This window comes from Larus michahellis, chromosome 1 (genome assembly GCF_964199755.1).
Source record: "Larus michahellis chromosome 1, bLarMic1.1, whole genome shotgun sequence".
Taxonomy (NCBI): Eukaryota; Metazoa; Chordata; class Aves; order Charadriiformes; family Laridae; genus Larus; species Larus michahellis.
Window position 1 is genome coordinate 63,920,785 of NC_133896.1, and position 21,973 is coordinate 63,942,757.

Consider the following 21,973-nt stretch of genomic DNA (forward strand, 5'->3'; position numbering starts at 1 on the left):
TTTCCAAGTAGGGTTGTTAATAGCCTTGTGGAATTGGCCAGACTAAAAGAATGATGTCTGTGTATTATATCAAAGGATGGGAAGGCGGGGTGATTAATGAGGATGTATTGGATAGTGTGGGACCGGACCGTGACGTAAATGGTGTGGAATAAAGGACGGAGAATGTCATGGTTTTGGCTGGGGTGGAGTTGACCTTCTTACTAGCAGCTGGTGTAGTGCTGTGTTTTGGATTTGGGATGAGAATGATGGTGATAACGCACTGGTGTTTTTAGTTGTTGCTAAACAGTCAAGGCCTTTTCTGCTCCTCACACTGCCCCACCAGCAAGTAGGCTGGGGGTGCACAAGAAGTTGGGAGGGGACACAGCTGGGACAGCTAACCCCAACTGACCAAAGGGATATTCCATACCATGTGATGTCACGCTCAGTATATAAAGGTGGGGGAAGAAGAAGAAAGGAGAGGACGTTCAGAGTGATGGCGTTTGTCTTACCAAGTAGCCATTATGCATGATGGAGCCTGGCTTTCCTGGAGGTGGCCGAACACCTGCCTGTTGATAGGAAGCAGTGAATAAATTCCTTGTTTTTCTTTGCTTGCATGCACAGCTTTTCCTTTACTTGTTAAACTGTCTTTATCTCAACCCATGAGTTTTCCTTATTTTTCCAATACTTCTCCCCATCCCACTGTTGGGGAGAGAAGTGAGCAAGCGGCTGTGTGGTCCTAGTTGCCAGCCGGGGTTAAGCCACAACACCAGTCAAAATGTGCATCCTGTGCTGTGACTTCCAGAAGCTCTGGGGAGGAAATTAGAATGATCACCACGGCAATGGTCCTCCTGTGAAATCATCAAAGCCTTTATCCTCTTTTATACTTACTAAATGAATCCTTGGGGGGAAAATTTTGAGGTTGAGAGTGTGAAAAATCCTTTGTTCTTAAAAGTATAATATCACTGCTGCAGCTATCTGATGATTGCAAGCAGTAGAAGGAGCAGAAGTCTCGCTAAACGCTGTCTCTAGAAGGAGGAATAAAACTGAGTCAGCAGACATTAGCCTGTGTAGGACATGGCTCCCTGGCTGCTTTGCTCAATGGCTTGTTTGGTCTTGTTCTGCTGTGTGTTAGCAGCTTTTGGCAATGTACAGTGATTAGCGCTCTGTGTCTTTCCTCGCTGGTCCTCTCTGTATCCTGGGGCTAGGATTAGGTTACAGCCCTGGAATGGCATGGTTGTCTGCATTGACGGAGAGCTGAATAGTAAGGGCAGAGTTTTGTTGATAGACTGAAATGCCTTCTGTGTTTGTTTCCCTTCTCTGGAGGAGGGGTGACATTATTTTCATTTGTAGTCTTTCTGTCTCTGACCTAAACATGTGGTGTCCAATTTCCTTCCCTGGCAGGTGACCTGGAAAATGAGGAATGGTGTCTGGGTACAGAGCTGACTCCAGCAGCAATAAAGACTGAGCCAGCGTTGTGCGAGACGTCAGGCCTTGCTCCCTCAGTCACTCTCACTGTCACGGCCACGTCGATGGAGGGGGAACAACCTGAGCTACAGACAGATGCCCTGGTACATGCAGTTTCTGTTCTCCTTCCTGCACAATTAGCTACAGATTCTCCTAGGACTGCGTACCAGTGTAGCCTCCTTGGTGCCAAAGGTTGTCAGTTCAGAGTGCACAGTGCAGTCTGCTTTAATGTTTTTTGAATGTTTGCTGGTGTCCCACTACTGCTGTAAGAGGAGTTTGTGTTTGAAAACAGTTATCTGCGTCTTCAGGTCTTAACTTTCTCTTCTATGCTAGCCCCAAAGCCTAGGGCTCATGCATTTTTTAAAAATATTTAGTTTCTAATGAACCAGTTCCACCTGAACTGACTAACCGATTTGCCCTACTGAGCCTGTGACAAGGGCATAATAACTTGCTTTAGTGCTGCTGTGCCTTCCCCTTATCAGAACAAGACTCCTTGTTTGAAACAACTGGAGAGTTTCCCTGTTCGCCTGCTAAGTCACTTTTGCCAGATCTATGAGGCTTTGACATTTTGAGCTACTGCTGCTTCCACACCAGCCTCCCTCGTAAGGAGCATTTGTGATGCCTTTCTGACCACAGCTGGAGCAAGCAGTGGGCATTCACAAGGACTTAGTTTGGCTGTGGTTGAACTGCAGCAGCTGATGGCTCACCAGAGTCCCCGTCAGTGGAGGAAGAAGCATGACTGTTCTCAGTCCCCAGGGTGCAATGTCAGTCCAGGCCGGGTGGAGTTAGTATGTGCTGAAAATAAATGTTTCCACTTGGACCTGGATCAGAAATATGTGCAACAGAAATTATTTTATGAGAAACTGAAAAAATTAAACCCAAGTTTCCCATAATCCTCCCCATAATTCCCAAGCCTCCCATAATCCTGCATGTGCTGTCCCCAGTACGCAGTCCTGCCGTAGCTTGGGATGCTGTGGTTTACAAAGAGTATATTGGGACTAGCTGCTGGCTCAATACCATTGCATGGATTAGTTACACCGGTTATTGAGAGAGATTTTGGCTGCAACGAGCATGCTGATGTGCCAGACTGACTTCCTCAAGCCTGGGACTGTAGCATTCAGGCAGACTCTGGGCAACAGCTTGGCAGCCTGGTGCCCCAACCCTGTCAACAGGGCAAGCCAGATGTCTTCCAAACTTTGGTCAGCTGTGATTGTCTCTTTTCCTGCTCCTCCACACCATGAAATGAACTTGGGTCTGATAATCTGGTGCTTCAGTGACCGGCACTTTGCTCTTGCTCCCAGATGACAAGGGTCTTTGAACAGGCTCTCCCCCACTGCCAGGAGTGTTCCTGTCTCTGCTCGAACAGACTGTGCAGTCCGGCAAATCCTAGCAGCAGCTCTGTTGCTAAGAGAAGTAATTTGAGTGGGTTGTATGCTAGCTTTCAGTCTGAAATGTCATCTCTGAGGCGTAATCTTTTATTTAGCTAAATATAGTAGTAAGAAAAGTCACAGTGGGAGTAGTCAGGGCAGTATTCTCTGTAGCCTGGTTTAACTGCTTAGAAGCAGTTAAAGCTTTGCCTGTAGCAGAGCAGGAGGGAGGGAAACCTCTCCATTTATGGAGAAGTCATCCTTGTGGCCTTCTATTAAGATTTTTAAGATGTGTGCTTGAGTTTTCATGCTGTTAATTTCTCTTTTCTAGATGAAACCACTGAGCCAGAAAGTTCTTCCAGAGATTAAATTGGAGCCCCATGAAGTGGATCAGTTCCTGAACCTGTCTTCTAAGGAAGGTCTGTTAATTACCAACCCAAAATGCAGGGGGAGATGACCAGAATGCACAATGAATGTACTTTACCCTGATTAAATATTTGGCCTCCTCATTCGCCATGTTAATCTTTAGGCTGAAGCTGTTGCCTTCTAGGGATTCAACTCAGGCTGCTAAAGAGCCAGCCTCTCTCTGATCCATTTATGTGTTTTTTCTTTTTTTCCTCCCCTTGCTCATCACAAAGAAAACGATCCCTTTTTTGTCTGTAGCGTATTAAGAATTGTACAGTTGCTAGAGGGAACTTGAATCCTTAAAGTACAGGATTATTTAGGGTAGAAGAGAAATCAATTTGAGGGGACTTAACTAAGGCATAGAAGGCATGATGAGCATAAGTGGAAACTTTACCGTTTTAACCTCTGATACAATAGCAAGGTTGTGAGTTTATGAAACTAAAAGTTTGGTGCTTCTGTTTGTAGCATATTAGTTTTAGTAGAGTTTTTAAGAGACACCAGGATCCCTTTGCACTAATCTGTAAATGAGGACGGAGGAGCAATGATCCCTACCCTGAAAGTTAAACGTGGTTTTGTCATACATAATATGTTAACCCAAGAAAAGTTTGAATGAGCCAAATATTTGGGCTGAAATTTGAGCAGATAACTGTGTCTCAGTTATCTGATACTTGATATTCTGTTAGTGAATTCATTTGTGTAGGTAATTAGAACTGCTCTAGGGAGAGAAGCAAGTGATGTGGCAGGTGGAAAAAGGGAGGCTATATCTCAACCCAGGGCGTAGATTTGATTGCTCAGTTTGTGGGGTTAAGGGCCTTGCTGTTTTTCAGGTGTATATCTTCTTCTGGCAACTGCTAGAGTTAAGATGCTAGACAGAAAGTGATTGTGTATAATAGCTTTTTTTTCTTACTATTTTTCTTCCTTCCTCCCCCACCACCCATTTGATCTTTTCAACTCAAATTTCCAAAGTATAACAGAAGTGGAAGGTGGCAAATTCAGGCCTGTATCTTCCTACTCCTAGTTTTCATTGCTGTGAATTTATCTCAGAGAAATAATGACTTTGTTATGGCTGTTTTGGGCATCTGCTAAATTGTCCATGTAATATGAGTAGGTGAGACGTTGCCTTGTTTCTTTTGGTTCAGACCCATTTGGTCTTAAGTGGCACTTCGCTTGCCAGTTCCAGCACAGGTTCTTTTGGCTGCAAGCGCAGTAGAAGTTAGCTTATGGCCCTGGATAGCACAGAGTGACAGCGGTTCCTGTCGTAGTTGCCTAAGCTGCTCCAGCTCCATCAGTACATTAAAGCCTTCACTGTAACTAGGTTGTTACTTCCTCCCAGTTGTGCCAAACCACGTCCTTAGGAGTCAGATTGTTTCCCTCCTCTCTGTTCATGTAACACCTTGGACGTGATCCCTTCTCTTGAAAAATACTGGCAATTTGTTTAATCCACAGCAAAGTTAGGAAAGACTATTGTTTTTGCAAAGACAGCACACTGGCTCAAATCCTCTCTGTTAGTGTGGTTTCCCAGGGCCAGGGGACATGTACTGGAGGGTTATACTTAAACCTCAAAGCATTTGGAGAAGCTGAAGTGTAGGTAGAAATGACTGGAGCATATGCGCAGAGCGCTGTTTTGTCTGTTGAGCCTAAAGATAGCTGCTGCATTTCATTCCTCCTTTGGAGACCTGCATGCTCTGAAAATCTTCCAAGTTGCCATTTTTCCCTGATCCATTTTTTAGCAGACAGTCCTAGTCTTGGAAATTGGGTGGTGGTCATGGCTCTAGTGGAAATTTAAATTAGCACCTCAAAACCTTGTGTTATGTATCTCTCTTGCCATTTAGCAGTGGATCCCTTGCATTTGCCTCCAACCCCTCCCAGCAGCCATGGCAGTGACTCTGAAGGAGGGCAGAGCCCAGCGAGATCGCTCCCTCCCTCAAGCCCAATCCAGCTACAAGCCACAGCTAAAGTGACATCGCGCGCAGCTTCAGCGCTCTCCAATTCCCCTCTCCTGACTGCACCACATGTAAGTGGGGCTGGCTTTTTCCTTCATCTATCTGTCTGTCTCTCTTTTTTTCCTTTTTTTTTTTTTTCCTTTTTCTTTAATTGCTGTTTTTGCCATGGATTTGACCATCTCTGGTTAAAACTGCCAATCCAGTAATTCTTGCACACTGGTCTGTTCTGTTCCCACAGAGAACAGCATGTGCCTCTCCTCAAAGTTAAGACAGGGTTCAACAGTGTTATTAAGTTTCTCCCACCATGGATTGTGTTTTGCATTAGGGCCCAGCCCTGCTGGGTTAACCTGTCCCTGGTAGACCTGCATCTGTCCTCTTGTCATGTCGAAAGTAAGTGGTGATCTTTAGGGAGGGATTTTCAGCAGTGCTTTTCATGTTTCTCTTTCCCTGTTTGAGCCAAGGAAGGTTTTACTGTTGGCCACAGTGTATGCAGAGCTGGGCCGAGAACAACCATTTTCAGGGAATCCTGCCCCAAAGGTTCAGTCTCTGAATGGAAGCTATCTAAAAGGTCTTCCTCTTCCACTCATTCCCAATTGAAAGAGACTGCTGTGTTAGTAGACAGAGTCCTCTCTGAAGTGGGAGAGCTCCTACCTCTCTTCCCTAACACCCTTTTCTTTAGGGCTGTCTCCGCTTACTGTTGTATTATTTCATGACACTTGCAGAAATTACAGGGGACCGGCCCACTCATCCTGACAGAGGAGGAGAAGAGGACACTGATAGCAGAAGGGTACCCAATCCCTACCAAACTGCCCCTGACAAAAGCAGAGGAGAAAGTGCTGAAGAAAATCCGCAGGAAAATAAAAAACAAGGTAAATGTTAGTTAGTCCTATTCATCATTCATTTTAAAAAATGCTGCAACAATTCTGCAGTAATGGTCTGTGGTACAGTTGAATCCCGTAAGACGTCTTTTAATAAAGTGTTTTTCTTTGTTCCTAAAAACATCCATCAAATTGCCTGTCACTGTGACAGCGTGTCTCTGTCTAGGTATTTACCTGAACGCATGAACAATAGAGTATTTAGTAAGCAGGGTATCAAGTTGCTGTTGTTTGGCTCCATTTTAAAAACAGTACAATCCTACCCTTATGGTAGGCAAAGACCTCTGTATTCTTTCCACGGTGATGAAGGTGTTCTTTTCCACTGTTTCATGTTTTAAAACCTGACTGTGTATTTCAGTGCTTAAGTCTTTTCTTTCTTCCAACATGGGGAAGAGCCTAGAGATAGGAAAGAAAGCAGGGGTTTTTTTCAGACCTGGCCAGCTCACTTCTTCTAGAAGATATTAGTACATCTTTGAAGGTTAATGCATTCTGTTATTGGTTTTGCAGATAGAGGTGTAAATTTGCCCACAGTGAATTGGAATTTTCTATTGTAATATATATTTTTCAAAATTTTTGGAAGTGACCTTGTGCAATTTATATACCTCTTTCATATAATCGGTCGTTTATGTTGGAGGGGATCTCTGGCGGTCCTTTGGTCCACATCCTTGCTTTGAAAGCTGGGTCAGCTTAGAGCAAGTTGCTCGAGGACTTGTCCAGTTACGTTTTCCTGTCTTGAAGGGTGACGAGTCCCCAGCATCTCTGAGCAACCTGTCCCATATTAGGCTGCTCTTGTGGTAAAAACAAGTAAATAGAATCCTTAATGTCCAATTGAAATTTCCTTTGTTGCAATTTGTATTTGATGCCTCTTGCCATTTTGCTGTAAGCTTCTGAGAAGACTCTGACGTTATCTTCACAAGATAGTTGAAGACAGCAATAGGATTCCTTCCTTAGCCTTCTCGTCTTCAGTCTGAACAAACTCAGCTTTCTCTGCCTTTCCTGATATGCCATGTGCTCCAGCATGCTTATTATAGCTCTGTTCCTCCTCTGGGCTTGCTTCTGTACAACCAAAGTATTTATTTCAGAGCCACAAACTGTACACTGTACTCGGCTGTGGTCTTGCAGGCACTGAATAGAGGGGAAGAACCACTTCTGTCAACCTGCTGGCTACAATCTTGTTAATGTGGACCTGGATCTGGTTGGCCGCCTTTGCTGTGGGGGTGTATTGCTGATTTATGTTTGACTTGCTCATCAGGACCTGCAAATCTTTTTCTACAAAGCTGCTTTCTAGCGCATGCATGGGCTTTTCTTCTCCCAGATGCATTGTCCTGGGACCATCTTTTAGTATTTGTCCTAGGATATTCTCTCCAGATGAATCTGACTTACTTTTTAAGGTTAGTTTTATAAGAGCAGGGAATGATCTTTTTCATGCTACTGAGAGGAGCAGTCTTGCTTCAGGATGTGGAAACAGACCAAGTCAGTGCTTTGCTTACCAGGAATAGAAATGAGAACAGCATGGAGGCTCGAATCGAGTAACTTCAGGGCTTTTTACCAGTTTATTAATTCATCTCTGATGCTTTTTTTTTTCTATGCAAATATTTGGTGTTTTTCTTCCTTTTCCCTTAGATCTCCGCCCAGGAAAGTAGAAGAAAAAAGAAAGAATACATGGACAGTCTGGAAAAAAAGTAAGCCAGCCTTCTTCCTGTTTCAAACGGGCCAATAGCACTAGTTGCTGGACTGGGAAGGGATCCAGCTGTTGATGCTGGGACTGTTTGGTGCACAGAGTGCCAGCTGCCACCTCGTGGTTGTGACTGAGAAAAGGCCCTTCTTCTGCCTTCTGCTTGTACGCGTGCTGGGGTGCTGCGGTGCTGCATTCGTAACTGTGTTTGTAACTGTCGCTAACGTGCCGACAAAGACTTTAAACCTTAAATAAAGCAAGACCCATCTGCTGTCAGCCTCCCGCCCTCATGCAACTCTGTTGGCCTAGTGGGTAGGCAGTGTCCAGGGAAAGGTGGATTCAAAGTGAATATATTCTGTCTTCTAGTGCAGACGGATACAGCAATAGGAAGTGGGTGAGTCAAGACTGCTTGGGAAAATAAGCAGGACTCAGGAAAACAGCATGTGACCCATCAACTTCCTTTAGGGAGAAGAAGCCAAATCCCCAGTTAGTGATTTATATCCCAACTTAATCTTTCTTCCAACAGACAAGTATTCTAGTATTTCTTTTATGCACTTCACCAGATGGATCTGTTAAACCCCTTGTACCATCTTTGGTGATATCCTTGATGTAATTTCCTTTTTTTCTTCTTATCTCTTTATGGACGAGTCTTGCTTTCTCAGAGTTATTCTTGTGAAATTCCACCGTGTACATACAGATATCAAAGGTGTTGCCCTTTACCTTTTTCCTTCTTGAAACTATTCTGTCTGGTCATGTTTGTCTTTTTAGGAGTCCCATATTTTCACTTGTATGTCTTATGTGGCATGTCATAAGATAACTAACTTTAGTTTAGGAGGTTTCTAGGGGCAGTGTGGAAATGAGCACTCTTGTAAATGAATCTGCATGGTTTATTAACCTCCCTAAACTTGAAATTCGAGGATCTGATTTCGGAAGCGTGGCATTCATTAAATTGCTTGGTGTCTCATCCTAGCAATGAAACGCACACATTGAACACCTTTGCACAAAATACTTGATAACAACATAAATATAGCATGTTCTGTCACTTTTAAAATATCTGTCCCTTGGCCTGATGCACAGAGAAAGTCTGAGCAGGGTCTTTGCTGTTGCTATTTCAAGGGGCAAAAAGTAGTGACAGCCCATCCTGAGTGAGCTACACCTGCTGGGATGTAGTTGAGCACTCTAAGCAGGTGCTCCACAGCTAGTAGTGTCTTTTGCAATGTCTTCTACACCATGAAATATGATTAAAGATTATGACTAAAGTTTGTTGGTGTAACTTAGCGTTAAATCTAGGCAAGATCATAGAGGTCTCTGTGGAAGCATGTTTAATAAATGACTGATTTTTTACATTCCTTTTTCTTTCCTTGTACTGTCTCCAGAGTTGAGACTTGTTCAAATGAAAATAGTGAGCTGCGTAAGAAGGTTGAAGTCCTGGAGAATACTAACAGGTAAGGTACAAAGGGAATAAAACAAAACTGTACCATGATATTACAGTGAAAAGTGAAAATCTGGAAGTTAAGAGATCAATTGAAATGTGAAGAATAGCTGTATCTGATCTGGTTAATGTCAAAGAAAAATGAGGAAAGCCAGTTATCATGACAGCAGTGTAACGTAAATCATAGAGGCTTTGATGATATGCTTGATCCTGAAGACAGTCTTAAACTGTCTCCCTAGCCTGTGTTGTGCTTGGGAAACCTTTTAACACTCTTCTTTGAGTTCTTCCACTGCCTAAGGAAACATGGTTAGTAGCACATAAAAAACAAAAAATTACAACACAACTCTCCAAATTGTCTTTACTTAGTGAAAGACTGTTTTGACAGGAGACCTTGACCTGGAGCATCACACTTCCAGAAATTACAGTGCTGAAGCTCAAAAGTCATTATTAATTCCTTCCGGACTGCTAGATGTCATTGCAATTTTTGGGCACCCTTGCAACCATCTCACACTCCAGAATTTCCTTCATTTGGAGGGGGAAAATCAGCTTCTTGTTTCTTCATTTCTGAATAAATGGGTGACTCAATGGTGTCTTTCTCAAAGAACAAGTGGCAGAAAACGTTCAAGAGCTGAGCTTTTAATCAGATGTTGGCTGAGAGTGGAGTGTCAGTCATGGCTTATGGTCAGTGTGTTCTCTAATGATGGCAAACTCCAATGAGCAGGTATTAGATAAGTCCGCTGTTAACACCTTCTAGTTAGAGACATTTGTAGTGATGGTTGAATATTACCGTTCAACATGATGGTTGTACTGAAGTGTAGGAGGAGGCTGGGTTTTGAAGATAAGACCCACGATCATGGAAAATGGCCCTAGAGCTTGTCTGGCAGCCAGTGTATTGCTAATTGAGTGGCATGTGTTGTTTCTAATCTCCGGATCCAATCTCTAATTTCATGGAGCCAGACCCTGTAGAACTGCAGTTTGCTGAAGAGTCTCCCACACACTGCTCATGCATAAAGACATCTGCTGGTTGTTTGAAGAGAGCCAAGCCATTTCTGTGCCTCCTATATCTACCTCCAGGGCTTTATATAAAAGAACCAGGAATTGTTCTGTACATGTGGAGTAGGGTTTTCTGTCCCAGGATCTGTTCCAGGATCTGTCCCAGGAGGTGCTGAAGACAGCTGCAATAAGAAAAGGTGCAGCTGTGGATGAACCACTCAGGAACAACATGTTGTCAAGCCTAGAGTTCTTCTCCCCAGCTCAGCTAAATTTGGCCAGCTGTTTTCATCTCGGAGTTGTTGCAGATGCAGTCATGAGAACAGCTTTGTTGGTATTGACCATCCTTTTATACAGGATCTTTAGCATCTTCTCTATTATTTGATGATCTTAATTGTCTCATGCTAAATACTCTAAAAATATTTAGCAAAGTGATATTATCTCCAAATCCTTCATACTCTGGGTGTGTGGGATGAGTTGAATTGTTTTCTTCCCTCTGCAGTAGTATCGATATTGATTTGTAATGTTCTGCAGAGAAGCAGATGTTCCTGACCCTTTGCACAGAAATTCTTGTAATTCATGGCGATGCTGCTTTTGCTATTTAGATACAAATTGTACCTAAAATCTGTTAAAGCTTCATATTGAAGTACGGAGAAATATGTAAAATTGTCTGCTTTCATCAAGCTTGAATTAGGTAATGTACTGCATTATGGGTTTTTTCACCATAACCCCAAAGAGCCACTTTTCTTATTTAGTGTATAATTGTTCAATGGTCTCATTCAGAGAATGATTCCAGGCCCTTGTTTAATGTATGTTATCCACTTCCTAGGGTGAATTCGAAATGTCTGGTTTTCTCATTGGTATTTGCAAAGAGCCTTGATGTGGCATCCAGAAACTGTTCAAATGTGTTAGAACTTCTCTTCACAGCATCCTATAGCTGGTACTTCCAGCTATGTCCATAGGTACTTCTCCTATATACAGTCAGGAATCAAAGTTCAAAGCAGTGATGGTCAAAGTGATGCAGTGTCAGTTTATTTGTGGATGTCCAAATTTAAATGGTTAGGATTTTATTCCTCAAAATACCTAGCAGTCATACACACGTCTTATTTAATATACCCAAAGAAGAGCCCCAGTTGACTTTAGTTGCAATTTTGAGTGTTCAATGCAGCAAAAAATGAAGACGTTGTTGAAGGTCTTATCTAAAAGTAGACCTACAAACTTTAGAGCTGTTCTTTTGTTGTGAAATACTGTAAGAGTGGAAGAACGATAACAGGAAAATAAGTGCTGTGATTACATGTAAAAATCTTTATGCATTCAGTGTAGATGAAGACAAAGTTGGTATTTTACTTGTTGGAAAATTGGGCTATAGCTGCTTACCAAAAAGTTCGTGCGCATGTACATGCTGTCAGTCAGTATCATGTTTTTATAGTTTGGCTTGAGTTGAAAGGAACTGAAGGGCAATTTCCAAAACTATTGAACAGCAGAGTTTCCTTTCAGGGTGTGCAATCAGTTTTTTAGAGCATGTTATTCTATATATAGAATGCATTTTGCACAGTTACATACCTAAGGCTTCAGGGAAACCCTGCTTGCATTTCAAAATCTGGCTCCAGACCATGGAAACACTAGAATTTCTTCTGGTAAAAATGTTCCTAGTTTATTCTCAGCAACATGAAAAAATTTAGAGAAGAGTCTTCCCTGAGCCTTAGCCGGAAGTTCTGGATCTGAAAATATGTAATGTAAAAGGTGCAAGTGTGGTCAAAAACTTCACATCCAGAAGCATCTCCCTTGGCATTTATGCATCTTAAAAGGCAAGGCAGGAGGCTGGGGATCAAGATGCAGGGGAGTTTTTAATTCTTATTACTCTGAGTGGGTGACTGCAGCATTTTTGGCACCTTCAGTATTAGAACACTAGCATATGTTTCCTCTTCTAATTTATGTGACTCAGTCCCTTAAAAGAAACCCATCCAAGTTCCTTTCTAGGCAGTTTTCTCAAAACTAAGGAAGCACATTATTACATGCATATCTGTTATGTCTCGTAGCCACAAGTGAGCCAGGCTCTCATTGCTTTCAGTAGCATCTGAACGTGTGGGGTACTGCTGTCTTAAAAAGCAAAGGGTGTGAGAAGAAGGTGGCACCAAGAGTTGAACTGACTTGTCCCAGTCACCAAGAAGGCTTGATCCACTCACGTTTTGGCACTGGGACCAAAAGCAGAAACTGCCAATGATCTAGGGGGTTGAATATCGTCTCTGACACCAGCGTTGCTGAGCTGTGAGCCATGGCTATTTGGGCTAAAAGACAGTATTGAAACATCTGGTACTGTGTATGACATATGAGAATTAGTTTTGCTTTTCACTTCTGTTGAGTCTGTATTTATCATAGAATCACAGAATCATAGAATTGTTTTGGTTGGAAGAGACCTTTCAGATCATGAAGTCCAACTGTTAACCTAGCATTGCCAGGTTACCACAAAACCATGTCCCTCAGCACTACATCTACATGTCTTTTAAATACCTCCAGGGCTGGACTCAACCACTTCCCTGGGCAGCATGTTCCAATGTTGACAACCCTTTCAGTGAAGAAGTTTTTCCTAATACTCGATCTAAACCTCCCCTGGTGCAACTTGAGGCCATTTCTTCTTGTCCTAGCGCCTGTTACTTGGGAGAAGAGACTGACCCCCACCTCGCTACAACCTCTACAACTACCTCAGGTAGTTGTAGAGAGCAATAAAGTCTCCCCTCAGCCTCCTTTTCTCCAGGGTAAACAAGCCCAGTTCCCTCAGCTGCTCCTCATAACACTTATTCTCTATAAATATATTGATGATCACTTTCCTGGACAAATGATAGGCAGAGGATCCAATTAGCATGTGGTTGAGAGTGTTACACATGGACAAGGCATGCAAGTAGCTGCTTGAGTTGCTCCTGTGCAGTAATGACTCGCAAGTTGTGTAGATCTCTACTCTGACAGCCCCATTAAAGGCAGTGGCTTTATAAATACAACTGAGATGTTCTTCTATTTCTCATGCTCCTGCTCAAGCTATTAACCAGTCCTCAAAAGATTAAGTTGCATATCAGTCTGACCCACCAAGGGTTTATCAGCACCAAAGCTGTAAGACTTCAGTGATTTGCATGGCTGTTCGTTTAGTTGAGGCTGGTAAAGCCATTTTGCCAAGTTGTTTTCAAGGAGTGAAGGATCTGGATTTAAGTTGCAGTGAGATATCTCGCACTTCACTTCAGACGACTCTCATAATAATTGACAAAGCATGGCAGCCCCGGAGCAACTCCTTGTTTTCACAGCAGCAGGACAGTGTTTTTATGCTGAAACATCTTTGATGAAAAATTGGTGGATTTTTTCTTTGTAATTCAAATGAGGAAAAATTGTGGATTTTTTTTCTGCTTTGAGGTATTCTGGTCTTTCAGTGAAAACCTTACTTTGTGGTTTTCTCTCTTTCCTGCAAATAGGACAGGCAGAGAAGGAATCTGTATGTAGAGTCGAAAGACAGAGCAATTTTTCTCCCTCCTTATCAAAATTAGGTTTTGTTCCTCACAAAGTAGATAAATTCTCTGAAAAATCTTGATCAAAACAAACAGTGTTTGGTGTCCCCTAGAAACTGTCTTTTTGGTTTAAATCAATGTTGTATTTTAAACATAAACACTGAATTGAAGAAGCCTCCCAGGTGGCTAGGTCCTGGAGTGACAAATTTCCTCTCCTTAATCAAAGTGTCACTGAAAGTAGAGGAGAAGCCTTGACTCGTTCCTTGCTTTGGTGGTGAAAGGGACTCTTCTGAAGATGAATACGTGAATGTGCACATGAAAACAAGACATCACAGGCAGAGTGAATTTGCTGGCAGTGTGTGGAAGGGAGAGCAGGAGTCTTCAGTCACTTTACAGCTTTCTATGAGGTGCTTCCATTGGCAGGAAAAAGCGTGAAAGCACATTCACACCTCCTACGGAGGTGACCCTCTAATTGAATATCACTGGGAAATGTGTCAGACAGTGAAAATAATCCCTGTGGGTGCAAACCCCCTGGTGCATGTTGCCTTGGGATTCCATTTTCTCCTGTTAGGACTTAGCCACAGGCAGTGTGTTTCACTAAAAGCATTCGCGGCCTTCCTGCTGCTATTTAGAGGGAGCATCTTCGTTTAACCTAAGTTCCTGTTCTGCAGAGCACAGAGCTGCTCTTTTTCCCTCTCTTAGTCCAGATCATCCCTGCAGCCATCCAGTGACAATGAAGGCAGCTTTTGCATGGGAAAGGAGATCTTTTGACCTTGGAATCCAGTCTCCCACCAATCCAAATTCAAATAGAGAATAAAAGCAACAAGGAGTGCCCTATTTGGGCAGTGGCAGGGTAAACTGATAATCATCTCTGAACACACAAACTTGTTTCTTGCTTGCTCTTGCCTTGGCTCTTGCTCTTAGTTTGAAGATGCACCTGTAGCCTGTCAGCTCCCAACACCGAGTCCTTGCCTGCTGAGAAGACAGTAGCTCTGCTCAAACAGATAAATGGCTTGGGAGAGAAAGGCATTTTATATGAAGGTAGTTGGTAAATAAGGTGGGTGATGAATCTTCCTCTGTGTATAGGAGACCTCAGAATACCTGCCTAATTATACTTTTCAAAAAGAGCGGTTTGGAATCCGCTCTCTGGGCCCGCTCTGCCCAGCACGTTTTTTAAATTGGACACAAAAAGGCAGAGATGAGCAAAATGAGGAGAATTGCCTCTTCTCTGTTGATTTCCTCACCAGCCATTAGCTGTTTTCTCACTGACGCCTCCACAAAAAGTGGCAAGAGTGATCAGCATTTCAAGGCTGCTGCTGCTGCCAGCCCCCGAGCTGAGGAGGAGGAGAGCTCCTTCCTCCTTGCTCTGCGGAGCTGTTCTGTGTCGAGCCCAGTGACTCAAGCCTGAAACTGCGTGGAAATTTAGCCTCCTATAATAGCACAGAAAGTGCAGGGTTAAAAAGGCATTGCTGTATAGCATAGCTAGTGGCATATGGTGGGAATACTGTATGCAGCATGTTCTGTGCCGGGAAGTGATATATACCATGTACCAAGTCTTTGTGAACCCTCTTCCACGGAGTGAATTGGAGGAGGAATTGGGAAAAGATGCAGAAGGGAACAGGGAATTTGGATGGTCTCATTTACGTGATGGACAGTGTTTTCATCTCTTAATTTGCTTGTGGTCTCTCTAATAGTGAATAAAGGACTGAATTAGACGAATCGCTTTCTTTTTTTAAATATTGAGTTGCAGAATAAGCCATGCTCTCAAGAGCATGCAAGACATCCTTCCTTCATAAGTTGAGAAGGATCTGCTGGCCCAGATAAATCTCTGCTGCGAGCATGCCTTGTGCTCATTTCAGAATGCAGTGCTGAAGTCCTTGAATTCATTAAACCCTAATTAGCAATGAGCATTGATGATTAAAAAAATCTATAATAATAGGCAGGCAAGTGTATATTGAGCTGTGAAGGCACCTCTGGGTCTGTCCTACAATTAGTTTTTAGCCAGTTTGATCTTAAAATAATCCTTCTATTTTCTTTGACATCCTAACCTTGCCTCTTGCTTTAGCATTTGACGTTAACAGCCTCCAAAGCTGTTGCCTGGAGTTTTGTGGGGGGTTACCCTCTGAAATAGGTCGTGAGACTTACAGGAGAAATGAAGAGTAAAATTGGAAGCAAACAGCAAAGTTAACATCCTGATGCAAAATTGTACTATATTTGACTGTGCTGAGGGCAAGTATTTGGATTATTCCTTGTCTGTCAAAAAGCTTTAATGAAAACAAAATGAAAACTGCTGTGAAAACCCTATATCAATCATTCTTTGAGATAATTTCCCATGTAAATTAGTAGTATCCTAACTGTGATAATTGATGATGATACAGCAAAAGAAAAACAGCGAGACAGAATATCTCCCTGGTCTGGGACTATTGACTCCAACCAGAACAGAATTGCTATCGTGGCTGGAGCCTCTGAAAGACACAGTCAGAGTAGCCACTTCAAGCATCCGTGATTTTTGTGAACTTGGGGAGTATTTAGCAAATAGCAATAAAGTGCTTTATTTAATAAATCAATCTATAAGAAATTAAGTCTGTACTTATGTCTAGTTTTAAGACCTTCTCTTTGAAAATGGTCCAGCGTGTGGTCCAAACCACCGTATGGCAGGTTTTCAGAAAAAGGACATAGCTGTATACCTCTACCATCAATTAGAGCAGTTATAAACTTGCTTCTGCACCTTTTCACATAATGGTGAAACTCCTGCTGAATTCATGACACAGAACCAGGTTGTATATGCATCTAGTCACTTTTAATGTAGACCAGTTTCAGTTGTTTCTTGTAGAAACACTGAAAATACATTTTTTATTTATAAGAGCCTTCTGAAAATGCCGAAAAAGTAATTGTTCAGGGACATCAGTTGAGGGAAAGCCAAAAGATCTTTTTGAAAGGTCCAGTGTAAAAGGTCCATATGTAAAAGTCTTGTAAAACTGAAAACGTTCCTTGCTTCAAGGGGAGGACTTTTAATGATCTGTACCTTGTCATAAATGCTATATTATTGCCAGGTGTGGGATTTGAAGCAAAAAGCTGTTTAACCGGCAAGTAGATCAGTGCATTTGATGCTTGTCTGTTGTCTTTGCTTTCCAGAACACTTCTGCAGCAGTTGCAGAGACTCCAAGCCATGGTTGCTGGGAAAGTGTCCCGTTCGTGTAAGGCAGCTAGCACACAGACAGGGACCTGTCTTATGGTGAGCGTCCCTAAAGCTGGGAATTGTAGGGGAATGATAATTTCTTTCCACTGCTCAAAGGCACATCCCTTGTTCTGTGAAGCCACTCACTTGCAAATTCTTAGCTTGGGAAACTTCTCTCCAAAATTTGACAATTAATTTTGAGGTAGGTGAGACTCCTGGCTGGTGAAGGTTAATGGTTGTGGGAAGGCATTAAATTCTGGAGGAGACTGGGCCTGTGCTTTTCATTGGATGCTGCAGTGATGAAAGAAGGAGCACTGCCCCTCTGAGTGACCTGTTTTACTATTTCCTACAATATTGTATGTGAGAAATGGTGTCTAGAGTTGTAAAATTAAAACAAGAGTGATCTTTGATGCCTGGTTCTTTTGATACCAGTAAAAATAAACTTGCTCATCCAAATAAAAATATGACTAAGGCTATAAAACTACCTCTGGCCTATTTCAGTAATAGTAGTCAGGATAAGAAAAGGATTAGAATGAAACTTTTCCCTTTTCCCTCCTTACACTCAGCCAGCAAATTCCCTTTATACTAGTGCTATAAATTGATGGAAATTATTTTCAAGGTCTAAGTTGTTCTCCTAGTCTGCCAGCCTCTCTTTTACTTCGAAGCAAGACTGGGGCCAGCAGCAGAAATAACCTTGGAAATTCCCAACAGCACCTGTAAAACACACGCGGTGGTTGTGTCTGCTTTTCAACTTTGGCAGTAAATAAGGCTACAGGCCAAGATGGTGGCAGACATTGAAAACAAACTTCAGCGTTGAAATCTGCCCTTTAAAACTCTGAATTGTTATTCTATATGTGCCTTTGCTAAGAGACACTGTAAGTAGTGATGAAAATAGCCTCAAATGATTTTGATGGGCACATGTGGGCCAAGAGCTAGTGCACTTACCTCTTCTGCATCTTCCTGTTGCCAGATGGTGGTGCTGTGCTTTGCAGTAGTTTTTGGCAGCTTCTCTCAGAGCTACGGGCCGTATCCTTCTGCTACAAAGATGGTGTTGCCCAGACAGCATTCCTCGCCAGAGTCCTACACAGACTCCATTGGTAAGTGACAACTATCCCGGTCTTGCTTCCTGCTTGGTTGTGCTTCGGCACTTGTTTTCCACCCCCATCCCTAATCCCCTCCTCAAGCACCTCTTGTTTTTCTGCTCCTTAGTGGGCCATTCCTTGATATACCTGTGTCTTTCAAAGGATAGCTTGGTGAGCTGTTCTGATGGCAGAAGACTTCATAGACATGGGCAAAGCCTTTCCCCGCTAGCCTGCTTGGTATTTCTGTTTGAAGCAGTTTTGTTTCTGTTTGTGGGACTAAGGCTAGTGGTTTGTAAAAGGTAGCAGGATTTCTACTCGGTAGCAAATGTTCATCCTGTTAAAACACGCAACTGATATCAGCTGGTGTCTCCTTTGCCAGCAGCAACAGAGAGTCAAAGGACTGAGTGGGAAACTGTTAGTATTTTATACCCATAACGATCCAGTTGCTTTCAACATATATTACTAAAATGATTGTTTCATTTTGTTCTTGTTTTGTGAATAATTCAGGCCTTTTTGATCCTTACCTGGACCACTGCTGTGGTATCTTTCCTCAGCTATCAAATTACCAGATAATCACTATGAAAAGACCTTTGCATCTTTAGTTCTGCTCTGACAGTTTCCGTTTCCTGAAATGACATGGTTGTTCTCCGAGCTGCCTGTTTCTCATCTCTTTTTGCCTTCTGTCTTTGTATGCAGTGAGGTCAAGGAGTCTGCTAATTTATGAAGAGCCTCACCAACTGGAGGAGTCGTCAAGCCCGATCTCCTTTGCAGATCGCAATGACAGGCAAGCAGACACCTCCAAGTACGCAGCGCTGTCCCTGGAAGCCATGCCAGGGTCACAGCAGGATGATATCATGCAGTTCACAATAGCCAATGAGACGAGGCTAGAGAAATCGGTGCTGCTGGGCCTGCAGCAGCACAGGTGAGTGCAGGGTGGGCTGCTTGTCATCCAGGTGTTTGGCATCACTGTCATTTGTGTCTGGAGGCCAGCAGTAAGATTAGGGGCTCAGCTGTGCTTGGGCACTGTGGAACGTGAAGGAAAAGTTTGGTCTCTATCTGGAGAGCTTATAGGCAGAGTTATTGTTACTCTGGAGAAGTGGTTGCAACAGTATTGTAGTAATGCAGCTACCAAACTCGGTGCTTCTGCCAGAAACCTAACCCCTATAAGCCCGTTAGTTGTGCTTACCCACTTCTTTAAGCACTTACTTCTTTGTCCCCTGAAGGAATAAGCTTTTGCCAGTTGGGTGGAAGTGTAAGGCTGTGACTCACTGGGCTTTCTACGAGGTTAGGGCGTGAAGAGCTGGAGCTTCTCACAACAGTGATCTTTCTAAAGCATTACTGTGGAAAGTTTGCAGGACTCGGTCTTTAGAGACAGACCTGTAAGGTTATCTGAACTACTTAACACAGAGCTCCTTCATATCTTTTTTTTTTTTTTAATCTTAAATCTAAGTTTTTGGGGCCTTTGCAAAGAGACACTTTCACTGGTTTAAATATGTATGTGCAGTTTTCTTTCCACTTTACCTTTTCTTTGTCCTGCCACTGCCCTGCTGGCCTACATCTTGTTCTCTGCTGACAAGCAGTAGCAAGCACACCAAACAGTGGAGGGAGGGATTTTGTTTGAAAGAATGTTATTCTGAGGGCTAGGATGAGCCATATCACCCCAAGCGTGCCTTCTGAGCACTTGTGTCAAAGTTATACCTAGAGCCAAAGAGATGACTAATTTGGTGTCTTGCCATACTCCAACTGACAAGTACCTGGTAAATACTGTGTGCCATTTTAGCATTAGCCAATTCAAGCAGGATATGCGCTTTTAAAAATGACTAACTATTAGCGTTAACCTTTGTCGTTTTGGTTTTTTTGTTCCCTGCAGAGTCAACTCCGAACTAGAAGGAAACGAAACACTGAAGATAATTGAAATAGACAGAAGAGTCAATGCCACCTCTTAAAAATAAAAAAAGGCCTTTTTTCTTGACTTCCCTCTTTCCCACATATTTTCAACCAAAGTCCCCTTGACTTGTCATCCTCAGTGAACCAAAGCACAAAAGAGAGGGAGTTCAACTTCTGCATTGACTGGTGAGGCTGTGACTGCAGATGGGATCTCTTGCCTTTGTAACTCCCTTCCTCGCTTCGCACACAGTCCCTGTCTTTGCTTTTATTCCTTTCCTGTCTGATACCGCAAGGGCAGGATTGAATTATGATGGCAGATGATGCCAGCAGTGTGCCGGTGACTGGTGGGTGTGCGTGCGTGCATGCACACATCCTAATCTGAGCACAAAGACATTCTGTAAAAGAGTGAAATATGCAAAACTGATGGGAGCTTGTGGGTGACAGGTTTCTTGGGAGAGGGAATTGAGAGAAAGAGAAGATGCAGCATAGCGCTGCTCAGAACCCTGCCACAGCTCTGTGCCTACTGGTCTACAGCATTTGAGCCTTTTGTGGGGATTGAGAAGCATGATGAGTGTGCTTCCAAAGGGACATGGGTGGGTCCTGACATTGTTGAGTTAACACCGCAGGCAGGAGAGGGGCGGGCAATTATACTGCTGAATTGTCCTCCCCTAGCTCTTTCTCTCTTCTCCTCTCCAGCCCCTTTATCATTTAGTGGGGTAGGTTTTTCCTTGGGTTGAAAGCAGCCCTGGTAGGGTTCCCTACTGCTTCCACCCTTGTGGAATTCAAGCAAAGATCAGTCGCTGTCTTGTCACACTTTGTCTGTGTGGGAGAATTACACTAGTTCAACTAAATCTGTTTAGAAAGCAGGTTTTGTTAAATTTATGCAATGTTTTGGATGGATGTCCTTTAGTCTGCTTAAGGCTAATATGTTTAGCTTAAATCAGTTCCTTCCCAACAAACTAAATCAATGTAAGGCTCAAACCGGAAGTGCCTCCTGAGAGGACCGTATGGATTTAATTTATTGGCTTCTAGATGTGTTGATGGAGTTTTTTATGTAGACCCAGTCTCAGATTGTCCTGTGTTTTCCTTTCCTTGCCATTTTCCTGTTACTGTTGTAAATAGTATTTATTAGCTTTGCAAAATTTTGTTCAAGCAGTCGCAATGAAGAGAACTGAGCTTCCCTAACCCTGCAAGCAGTCTGGGGAAACTCTGAAATCAGACATACAAATATCACTGAACACCCATTCCTTCCCCCCATACCGGAATTGGTATATAAATTAAGCCATGGGTCTTATCTTCCTCTTACCTCCTTTTCCAGAGATGTGATCTTAGACCAACTGCTTAGCCGAAAAGATAAGGGGTACAGGTAGCCCCAGCTAGGCTCAGTTCAGGCCTGGAGGTGGTAGATACTGTATTAACCCTATGGCAAGACAGCCCCTGACCTGAGGAATTAAGTATGTAGGCATCAGGCAAGGCAAAAGAGGGATGAGATGGGCACATATGGAGGTAAAGTGACCGGCCCAAGTTCAGTGAAAAAGCCAAGAGGAGTATTTAGGTCCGATCCTGGCGCAGTACTCTTTTTCCTGCTTTGTTTCCTCCTTGTCCCATGTAGCTGTTGCCTTTAAGGGTTTTCCCTCTCTCAGTACCCTGGTCATGCCTTTGCCCAACCTGTGCTTCTTGCAATTTGTCCTTGGAGCGGCACAGTCAAAGCTATGCCAGGATTTGAGCAGGGTTTTGTCTGGTTACTACAGAAGGGTGCTCAGACTCCATTGAGGATGGATTTAATGTGAAAATCCTAATTCAGCAGGCTAGCATATAGCTACTTAACAGTCTACCAGAAGTCAATTTAAAAAAAGAATAAACAATTTTGAAGCTCTTTTTTCTTTTTTTTTTCCTAATGATAAATAAGGGAAAAACTAACGTAGCCTTACAAGTAATTTTTTACCATGTACAGTAGATATTTCCTGCAAGTATTCTATTTTGTAAAATATTGGATTTGTATTTTATTACAGCAGCTGCCACACCAGCTCCTTTCTTGTTCTTCATCCTCCTTAGACTTTCTTCCTTCAGTATCCTATTTTGCCGCCCTCAGGCCTGACTCAAATCTCAGTGAAATTAATGGGAAGAATTTGGAGGGTTACAGCAGGCTGTGGATCAGTCCTCACTGTGCCATTTTAAGAAGGTGTTTCACGTTAGTGACAGTGA

At 42.9% G+C, this 21,973-nt stretch overlaps 1 protein-coding gene across 2 annotated transcripts in view; it reads left to right on the forward strand.

Annotated features, from left to right (window-relative positions):
- The window catches only part of CREB3L2 (cAMP responsive element binding protein 3 like 2), an 83,655-nt gene extending 62,010 nt beyond the window's left edge, over positions 1-21,645 (forward strand). Inside the window, exons 3-12 of one of the 2 annotated variants that reach the window (XM_074582677.1) lie at positions 1,381-1,547; positions 3,142-3,229; positions 5,048-5,229; positions 5,881-6,027; positions 7,657-7,715; positions 9,085-9,153; positions 16,757-16,856; positions 17,770-17,896; positions 18,578-18,803; positions 19,752-21,645. In XM_074582677.1, coding sequence (XP_074438778.1) covers positions 1,381-1,547; positions 3,142-3,229; positions 5,048-5,229; positions 5,881-6,027; positions 7,657-7,715; positions 9,085-9,153; positions 16,757-16,856; positions 17,770-17,896; positions 18,578-18,803; positions 19,752-19,827 — 1,241 coding nt within the window. In that variant the 3' untranslated portion in view covers positions 19,828-21,645. The remainder of the gene's footprint in view (positions 1-1,380; positions 1,548-3,141; positions 3,230-5,047; positions 5,230-5,880; positions 6,028-7,656; positions 7,716-9,084; positions 9,154-16,756; positions 16,857-17,769; positions 17,897-18,577; positions 18,804-19,751) is intronic. The other variant, XM_074582687.1, reaches the window with a different exon arrangement.
- The last annotated feature ends 328 nt before the right edge of the window (positions 21,646-21,973 follow it).